The sequence below is a fragment of the Myotis lucifugus genome, unplaced genomic scaffold, assembly GCF_000147115.1.
Source record: "Myotis lucifugus unplaced genomic scaffold, Myoluc2.0 scaffold_5308, whole genome shotgun sequence".
NCBI lineage: Eukaryota > Metazoa > Chordata > Mammalia > Chiroptera > Vespertilionidae > Myotis > Myotis lucifugus.
In genome coordinates this window covers 50-10,132 of record NW_005876356.1, presented here as the reverse complement: position 1 = coordinate 10,132, position 10,083 = coordinate 50, and the positions used below count along the sequence as shown (strand labels likewise).

Sequence of the window (10,083 nt, the reverse complement as noted above, 5' to 3'; positions counted from 1 at the left end):
TGACCACGCCGTCTGACGCCCTAATAATAAAAGATATTGAGCTGCTGCCGGGGGCAAGATGGATTGGCTGGGACGGGAGGAGCGCACGCAGTGGATTCTCACCCCACCTTGCAGCCTCAGCCTCCCTCCCAGTGAGCAGCGGGCTGTCCTCCGGGCCGCTCTCTCCTGCCACCTGGGGCACCTCCCCCGCCTCCCGAGGAGCCCGCCTCCCGGACCTCCTCCTCCTGCTGGGACACGGGAGGGGACCTGGAGCCCGACCGGGGCAGCCCCACTCCCCAGGCAGAGCCACGACTTGTGTTCACAGCCCAGCCCCGCGTGCCTGGCCGTGGGCACCGGGGCAGGTAACTTCCCGCCCAGCCTTCCGTGGGGGCGACTGCCAGGTCACAGTATCGACAGGGACATGAAGTATCACATTTTCATTGCTGAACGCAGGGCCAGGCTCTCGTCAGCCGTCTGCCTGTGGCAGTCACAACCACAGTCAGCATTTTCTGAGCACCTGCTGTATGCCTGAGCCCTGTCAGTGCTGCGGACTCAGTGGTGAGCCAGACCTCCTTGCCAGGGCCCAGACCTCCATCCGGGGCCCAGACCTCCATCCGGGACCCAGACCTCCACCCGGAACCCAGACCTCCACCCGGAACCCAGACCTCCACCCGGAACCCTGACCTCCATCCGGGGCCCAGACCTCCATCCGGGGACCAGACCTCCACCCGGGACCCAGACCTCCATCCGGGACCCAGACCTCCACCCGGGACCCAGACCTCCATCCGGGGCCCAGACCTCCATCCGGGACCCAGACCTCCATCCGGGAACCAGACCTCCATCCAGGGCTCTAACCTCCATCCGGGGCCCAGACCTCCACCCGGGACCCAGACCTCCATCCGGGGCCCAGACCTCCATCCGGGACCCAGACCTCCATCCGGGGACCAGACCTCCATCCAGGGCTCTAACCTCCATCCAGGGCCCAGACCTCCACCTGGGACCCAGACCTCCACCCGGGACCCAGACCTCCACCCGGGACCCAGACCTCCATCCGGGGCCCAGACCTCCATCCGGGACCCAGACCTCCATCCGGGGACCAGACCTCCATCCAGGGCTCTAACCTCCATCCGGGGCAGCCCCAGTTGAATCCCAGACTTTGGCTTGTCCACAAAAACTCTCCTGTGACGGCTTATATGGTAAAACAGCCCCCTCTCTGCACCCGTGGGCATCCCTCTGACCTGGCTGCTGCCGCCTCCGGGCTGGCCCACTGGCTCTTCAAGGCGCCAGGACGTTGGGCTGTGAGCCTGGCCAGCAGTTATGCTCCGCGGGGAACCTGCTCGCTGGTGCACCCCAGGAGCCTGCATCCAGGCCCCCGCACCTTGGCCCCCTCTCTTGGGCGCAGACATAACACCAGCCCTACCTGCGTCACCAGCGGGGCCGCTGGGCAGGTCACCCGGTGCCATTTCCTCCCGTGGGCCGAGGGCTCTCCCAGCCCCTCCCTGGGCTCCCCCTCATCACACCTTCCCTGTGGGCGTGCGCGGGCCAGGCCCCCTCCTGGGAGATGTTGGGGTGACTCGCGCTGTTTCTGCCCGGCGGGCCCAGAAGCACGGCCGGAATCACCCCAGGACCAAACCCAACCCAGCCAGACTCGCCGCAGGACGGGGGCAGCCTGACCTGGGCCCCCGGGACTGAGTCCGTGTGCCCCCTCCCCCAACATCACTGTGTGTCAGCGTCACTCGGCCCGAATGGGACCCAGGCCAGAGGGGACTGGGGAAGTCGGGGTGAGTGAGAGGAAGCAGGTGAGAGAGCCTCCCTCTCTCGGAGCCTGGGAGGAGGGGGCGCTGGGAAGATGTAAGTTAGCACAAGTTCTAATCAAATATTTATCAGTTAATTGATCTCGTGGGCCGCCTCACCCTCACCCTCAGCCCCACAATTTCCTCCAGCTCTCCTGCTCCTCCCTCCTCACCTTCCGAGTGCTCCTCCACCCTGGCAGCCCCCCCCGCCCCGCCCTCCCCTCCTCCACCCGCGCCCGCCTGACCTCACTGGGAGCTGGGGACTTCGCCAAGACGTTTGCTAACAGTGGGTCATGGGGCTTTGCAGGTGACTCTGGAACAATGAAACGGGGACCTCTAGCATGGGGCGTGCGTTCATGTGTGCCATGCATTCGTGTTGCCATGCATTCGGGTGTGGGTGGGTGTGTGCCATGCATTCGTGTGTGCCGTGCATTCGGGTGTGGGTGGGTGTGTGCCATGCATTCGTGTGTGCGTGCGTTCGGATGTGCGTGCGTTCATGTGTGCCATGCATTCGTGTGTGCGTGCGTTCAGGTGTGGGTGTGCATGTGCGTGCACATGCACGTGTGTGTTTCCCTCCCCAGGTCAGGAGCGTGAATGCCACCCCAGTTTCTGCAGAGAGAGGGAGGGGATCCTCACCAGGGAACAGGACAGGACAGGACTTCTGCCTACCAGCTGTCAGGGGTCCCCCAGGAAGTGGGGGGTCCGGCACTGAGATGCGGAGGTTGGCGTTGGAGCTTGGGGAGCAGGGGGCCCTCAGGCCTCCACCTGCAGGGGGATGGACAGGCGGCTGTGGGGCCGGGCCCCGGGCCTGATGGCGGAGCCCCCAGCGGGGTTTTTGACTCCCCGTTGCCCTGGGGCGGCCTCTCTGGGCACCTCACACTTTAACAGTGGCTTCGCCTTCCGGGTCAGCGTCCAAATTCACTCTCCGATGGGCTGGCTGCAGGCCCACAGCCCGCCCCGGCCGCCAGGGGCAGGCGTCGGGAGTCGTCGTGGCTGAGTGGACAGTCCCAGCACGCTCTCTGGCAGGAGCGCCCGGACGGCTCCTGGGGCAGGTGGACAGGAGATGTCAGGTGTGCGGGTCGGCGTGAAGGGGGGTGGCGGGAGCTCGCACAGGGTCCTCCCCGCGCGGGGAGAAGAGGAGTCATGAGTGTCCGACTGTCCGCGCCAGTGCGAGGTCCTGCCGCCGCTGGGCTACTCACTCGAGCCTCGGCACCTGTCCTGACGCTGGGCGCTCTGTCGCCTGGGGACACCTCGGAAGGCCAGAGAGCGCCTCACCTGCTCAGGGGGGCTGCCGCGGGCCGGCCCTCGGGCGCATCTGCATGGGGGTGGGGAGCCTTTCTCCTGCCCAGGGCCATGTGGGTATTTGTAGTCATTCTCGGGCCACACAGAATTACCCACGGAAACACCAGCCTGCTGGATTCGGCCACACATTTCATTAATGCCCCCCTAATGCCCTGGCAGGGCCAGGCCAAAGGATTCTCAGGGCTTCTACGGCCCTCGGGCCGGACATTCCCCAGCCCAGCCCCCCCCCCCGCCCCCGACACCATAAGGGACCCCAGTCCCTCCTCTGAGGCTGAGGAACTTCCGTCCAGGCTGCGTGTATGCCCCACATCGCCGGTCCCACAACACCCCAATTCCAGGGGTGGGCAGAGAGTCCACGCCGACAAGCTCCTGGGGCCAGTGTCCGGGCTGACCCCCCGCCTCCCGGGAGTCTAACCAGCCTTCTCTCTCTCTCTCCCTCCACAGGGCAGCCAGGACGCCACGGCTCCACCTGAAGCGATGGCCCAGCCCTACCCCCCCGCCCAGTACCCCCCTCCACCACAGAACGGCATCCCCGCCGAGTACGCCCCGCCCCCGCCGCACCCCACACAGGACTACTCGGGCCAGACCCCGGTCCCCCCGGAGCACGGCCTGACCCTGTACACACCAGCACAGACCCACCCCGAGCAGCCGGGCACCGAGGCCAGCACGCAGCCCATGGCGGGGGCCCCGACAGTGCCGGTAAGGGGCCCCCGAGACCAAGCTTCAGGGAGCGAGGCCAGCCCGTGGGTGGAGGGGCAGGAGACTTAGTGGGGGTCCCAGCCTCGCAGCGCTTGGTCCTCACACGAAGCATCTCTCCGGTGGCCCCTGCTGAGCCAGGCCCAGCCAACCCTCGCCTCGCCTGGGAGAGGGAGCGTGTCCGGCTGCCAGTGACCGTGAATGGGAAGCTAGGGACACGGGCGGCCTGGGCTCGCCTGGTGTTGCGGGGTGAGTGGGGGGCTGGCGGCGGGAGAGGAGCCCAGGGCCTCCGCGCTGTGCTGTCTCGGTGGCGAGCACTCCTCTCCTTTCTAATCACTTGTAATCTACCTGCTTGGCTGCCCTCCAATCAGATAGCTTCAATTATGTGGTTGTAATGCCGCCGGAGGAGAACGGGCTGAGCCCTGCACTTCCATGTGAGCGTGTGGTGAGGGATGGCTGAGCCCCGCCCCCTCCCGAGACCAGGACCCCAGCCTGCCCCCGGCCACCTTCCCGGGACCCCAGCCTGCCCCCGGCCACCCTCCTAAGACCACCCCTGAGACCCCAGCCTGCCTGGCCCGTCCTGCACTCCCCACTGGTCTCCAGGCCCCCACCCCCTCACCGCTGTGCTGGGGCTATGGGGCCACCCAACCTCCCTGCTGGCTCCACCCCAGCGCTGGCTGCCCGGGCTGGGCAAAGGGCCAGCAGCTCCGAGCTGTCCAGGAGTGGCTCTGCCCCCTCCACATGCCCTCAGCCCTCCCCCTGACCCAGTCTGGCTCCCAAGGTGCTGCGTGGATGCAAATATGACCTGTTCTCCTGGGCGGACAGCACCGTCAAGCTCTGTGAGGGGAGAGCCCACCCCGCCGCCCCCGGGCTGGACTGTACCCTCGTCTGGGGCCCAGCCAGGGCCCTTCCTCCCGCTTGGAGCATTGCCCAGCGGAGCCGCTGGAAGCCATCGACTCGGCGCCTCGCATCCCTGGTGCAGAGTCTCTCATAGACGCCCAGGGTTCCTGCCGGTGGGAGAAGCCCGGCCCGTGGGCCGCAGACCCAGGCGCCACCCACACTTCCCGCTGCTCCTGCTCCTGAGGCCGCAGCCCCATGACCTGTGCGCTCTGAAGAGGTGAGCGGAGCAGGGGGCTCGCCGGGAGCGCGTTGCCGGCCGCAGGCCTCTTTCTGACGGACTGTGGTGGACGGGGCGCCTGGTCAGGCCTCGTGACCTCCTCACTAACGGATGGGGAGCCCGGATTCGCCCGGGAAGTGGACACTGTTGGGAGACAAGAGGATCGGAGCGCAGCTGGCAGCCGAGGCCCGAGGCCTGTGCGGCAGGAAGAGCCCGGCCTCCTCGGCACCGGGGCCCGGACGCGGCCTGACCGGACACGTCGAGTCTGCCTTTGCGGGCGGATATGTGTGGGCACCTACCATGTGCCGGCACCGAGCGCACTGGGCGCAGAAGCAGTGACCGGCCCTGCCCCGCGATGACCGTCGGGTTCACCAGCCACGGACATGGAAGTCGAAGGGGCCAGCCGTGGCCTCTGGCTGTGAGAGTCCGTGCCCAGGGGGACCCCAGAGTCCCCAGGTGAAGCCCCCACAGAGAGGGGAGAGGCTTGCTGCACCAGCTGAGCGCCTCCCCGGGAACGCGACCGGCCTGCGGGATGCAGCCACCCTCCTTCCTCCGGCCGGGGCTCCAGGCCCTGCGAGGGGCCGGGCTCTGCGGGTCTCCGCCTGGGGACCAGGGGGACAGGCCGTTCCTCTCCAGGCCCCGGCTGAATGAGCAGTGCAGGGGACGTCACTGGACAGCTGGTGACCCAGAGCTGCCGGAGGCCTCGGCCACCGCCTCGGGCGCAGCTGGAGCCGGGCCACGCCTCGTCCTGCTCGACTCCAGGAGCCGCCTTCTCCCCCGAGAGGCTGCCCGCCACCACCTGAAGGCTGGGCGCCTGCGCACTGGTCAGCGGTCCCGGTCCCGGTCCCCTCTCTGAGGCCCTTCAGCTCAGCGAGCCTCTGTGGTCGGATCGGGGAGCCCGGGCGCAGACTGCACGAGCCCCGCTTTTGTCCAGACCCACCTCTCCTGTGTGTGGATCCCTCGTCATCTTCATGCTTTTGGCAAAGGCAGCATGGGGCACGGAGCGTGCGTGGCGGCCAAGCCCACAGTGGACACACAGCTCTGCCCCAGGAGGGGCTGCCCTGGGCCCCAGAACAAGTCATCGTGAACGGACGGCTGGAGGCCACCCTCGGAACACGCCTCCTCCGAGGCCGACGGGCTGCCCCTCGGGGTGAGCCACATCGGGCACGCGGCTGACAGTCATCACACAAGTACAGAGGTTTTGAAGGAGGGGTGAGGGCACGGGGGGCTGCAGAGAAAGGAGCTTTGCAAGACCCGCTCCGTCTTGTCACACGTCGGCGGGCCTCGCTCATGGCAGCACTGGGCACGGGTCCACGTCTGCTGCCCGAGGCCCCTGGGCCCACGGCCGCTGCCCAGCACCTTCTTGGCCTCCCCCCACCACCACCACCCCCCCCGTGCTGGCCTTGGGGAGGCCCAGGTGGAGGGGGCTGCAGACTCCTCAGCGGGTGGCCGCCTCTGCGCTCCTGGCCTGGGAGGGTGAGAGGGGGTGAGGGCAGCTGACACGGAGATGAGGACGCAGAAGCCAAGCCCCTGGGACCAGCGGCGGAGGCAGGGGTGTGGCTGGTGTGGTTCCGTGCCCCCTGCGTGTGGGCGCTGAAGCAGAGTGTTCTAAGGGGGGAGAGCCGGGGCCGCGGTGATAAACGGTGGGCCGGCCTCGCCTCCCCGCGGGCAGCCCGTGTGCTCGTGACCGCCCGGGCTCTCAAGCACCTCGCACAACGTACAGGCAACAGATCCAATTTATCTGCCTGCGCGCAGCTTGTGGAGGCCGGGCGCCTCCTTCCTGGTGTCCTGGCCCTTCCCTGTCCCCACACCCCCCCTTCTCCCACCCTCGCCCTCTGCTGCTCCCTGGGGGCTCGGGGGGACCTGGATCTTGGTGACCCCCGTGGCCTCCGCCTCCTGTGGTCCTCCCCGCACTCCCCACCCAGGGCTCCCGGGCTCCAGCCCGGCCTCCTGGCCAAGTGAACCTCTGCCCTCTGCTGGCCGAGGTCAGCACTGCATTCCCTCCAGGCCACAAGCAAGGCCACAGCCACCGGTTGGAACAAATTCCCTGAGGGCTCGGGGCACCTACCCTCCGCTTACGCTCTCTCCAGGCAGGAGGCCCAGGGTGGCTTTGCTGGAGGCAGGGGTCCGGGAAGCCGACCGAGACAAGGATGCATCTGAGCAGTGCACTGGGGTGACCCCAAAATAATCCGGGCGGGGGGGGGAGCGGACAGGCACGAATCAAGACAAGAAAGGGAAGGAGGAAATAGAGGTTATGTTCTCATCTCGTTATCCCCTCGGTGCTGAGCTCACCCCCACTGGGGGGTGTGGGGGCGGAGGAGCCCCGTGGCATCTGTCCTGTCTGTCACCACTAAGGACGGCTGCTGGACGGTGACGCCCCCACTTGCCTTACCCGTGGGCAGAGCCAGGAGAGCGAGTCTCCGGCGGGCATTGGCGGTTCTGGCATGTCCCTGTGGGTGGCACATGGGGCCTCGGGCCCTGGCGTCCCGGTCCCGGTCCCGGTGAGCTGGCCGGGCACCTCGGTCAGCGGCCACTCATCACCCAGCGGCATTGATGGAGCACCCACTGCGCCTTTGGCACTGGCGAGTCTGCAGGGAGGGACCCGGCTAAAGGCCGGCCTGGCGGTGAGCTGGCGCCCGTCCCTGGAGAAGTCCCCCAGGCGGGGCCTCGCCCCCTGGGCTAGCGCCTCCTCCCGCCAGACGCCGCGATGCCTCATCCCAGCACCGTCCACGGGGAGGCTGGGGGGGCGAGGGGGGTGGCTAGCGGCAGCGTTGCTCCCTGAGGCTGGGCCTTTGGGCCCCGCTGCTGAAACAGTGTTTGAGTCCAAAGTGCGGACCCGCTACACAGGACGGAACTGGTCACTGTGCGCGGCCCCCAAAGTGCTGAGAGGCCGCCCCCAGGTGCCCGGGGGGGGCAGCACCCCTACGGATGTGTGTGCCCGGGGGGGGGCAACCACCCCTACGGAATGTGTGTGCCCCGGGGGGAGGGCAGCACCCCTACGGATGTGTGTGCCCGGGGGGGAGGGGCAGCACCCCTACGGATGTGTGTGCCCGTGGGGGGGCAGCACCCCTACGGATGTGTGTGCCCGGCGGCGGGTTCGGAAATGCACACTTTGTCATCAGGCCTTGAATGGTCCTGTCGGGAAAGGGCACGCGTGGGACCCTGAGGCCCGATGGTCCCTGGAGCTGAGGGACCACGGTCAGGCCTGGGCCAAGCGGAGCGGGGACACAGGGCCAAGGAGGCCCGGCTCGCGCTGGCGTCCGGCACAGCTGGGCCGTGTCCTGTGAGCGTCTCGGCCCATTTCCCTGGCAGATCCCAGCCCCGGGAGGAAGGGTCCGAGGGGCTGGGAAGGACTTGGTCTCTGAGCTCCCCCCGCCCCCCGTGGGATGGAGCAGAGAGAGGCCCTCACCCCGTCCTCTCCCCACAGCAGACAGACGAGGCGGCACAGACGGACAGCCAGCCGCTCCACCCCTCCGACCCCACAGAGAAGCAGCACCCCAAGCGGCTCCACGTCTCCAACATCCCCTTCCGGTTCAGGGACCCCGACCTGCGGCAAATGTTCGGGGTGAGTGTGTGCGGGCCCCCCATTCCTGTCCCCACCCCCTCCTGCCTCCTGGTCCAGCCAGTCCCGACCTGAGCCTGTGGGAGGGAGGGAGAGACGGACAGACGGACGAGGGAGGCCCACCTCCTCCTCCTGCCCGCGGGCTTCAGGGTCCCCTCCAGGCCCAGGCCAGTGCCCAGCAGGTAGCGAAGCTGCTGCGTCTCTGGCACGGGCTCCGGGACCGTCTCCTCAGAGGGCGCCCTGCCCCGCCGGCAGGCGCCTGCTCCCTCTGCTGGGTGCGGGGGCCGGGCACCCGGCCTCTCTGGGCTGCGTCCTCTGGGCTCCGGGGATGGGCTACTGGACGAGACACAGTCCACGGGAAGCAAGCGCCGGCCCGTGTCCTTCCGGGGCTGTCCCCCAGGTCGTGCCGTGGGGCCCACCAGCCGCAGGGAGCCCCCATCACTTCATTTGCCACTTGCCTGGGCCCCGGGGGGTACAGGACTTGGAGTCCTCAGATGAGGATTCTGCCCTCCCCCCGACACCCACCCGCTCCTGGCCCTGGAGCCGAGCAGCTACCAACCCCCCTGGGCCTGGGCCCCACGTAAAGCAGCTGCGTAGAGTCTCGGGGCCCCGGGCCCCAGGCTGCCCTTAGCTCGCCGGCCCTGGAGGACCTGCAGGCTGCCCGCCAGCTCTCGGCCCCGGCTCAGGGCGGCACCTCCTCCCGCTCTGTGGCAGCCTTGGGGTTGCCTTGTGACCCATGACACCACCTCCGGGATGTTTCGGGGTGAAGGGGAGCCCCATCATTTTACACACTGGAGGCCTCGGGACCTCACTGGCATTGGGGGGGACCTGGTCACAGCTTGATGGTCTCACGTGCCAGCGAGAGGGCAGGAAGGGGAAGGCAGAGTCGGGTGCCCTGGCCAGTGTGTCCTGATCGGGCAGAGGGGCCTGGGGTCCAGTCACCGCGGCGCCCCCAGCCCGGCCCCCCCAGCACGGGCAGCAGCCACGCAGGGCCTGCTGTGGTGCCTTCTCTCCCAGCCCTTCCTGTGGGGAAGGACCTTCCCATAGTCCTTTACCCGTTAGTGTGAATTAGGGGGGCGGTCAGCAGCTTGTGGCAGAGCAGGGAGGGACAGGGTGACGGTGACGCGGCGCTCGCCTGTCACCAAGCACGGCCCAGCTTGTGGACGGGCCTCGTCCTGGCTCCACAGAAGGCGGGAGGCGTCCCTGTCCCCCAGCTACACGGAGGGAGGGGCCGGGCAGAGGGGCAGCGGTGAGGGTGACCGGGGAGCAGGCTGCCCGCCAGCAGCCCTCACCCACCGTCTCCTGTCCCCCCCCAACCCCCTCTCTGTTTCTGCAGCAATTCGGAAAAATTTTAGACGTGGAGATCATTTTTAACGAGCGGGGCTCCAAGGTGGGTGCCGCCCAGAGGCCGCCACCATTACAGCGCCGGCTGTAGGGCCGCCAGGCTAGCGTGTGACATGTGCGTCCCCTTCCTGGAGAGCTGCGCGCCCCGCCCGAGGACCCCTGAGCGACACGGGTGCCTGTATGCCCCTCCTCCACCCCCACCCCATGTCTGTGTTTCTTGTCGTTGCTGGCCGCTGCTGCCGCCTCCTTCTCTCTAAAGCTGCTGGGAACCTCTCTGTCCACAACTGGGC

At 68.1% G+C, this 10,083-nt stretch overlaps 1 protein-coding gene across 1 annotated transcript; it reads left to right on the top strand.

Annotated features, from left to right (window-relative positions):
- Positions 1-3,551: 3,551 nt before the first annotated feature.
- Positions 3,552-9,839, top strand: LOC102422683 (RNA binding protein fox-1 homolog 3; the record flags this gene model as incomplete). The annotated part of the gene is made up of 3 exons (XM_006109050.3): positions 3,552-3,773; positions 8,315-8,452; positions 9,786-9,839. Coding segments are annotated over exons 1-3 (414 nt in total), but the record flags the coding sequence as incomplete, so codon positions are not given.
- Between the last annotated feature and the right edge of the window lie 244 nt (positions 9,840-10,083).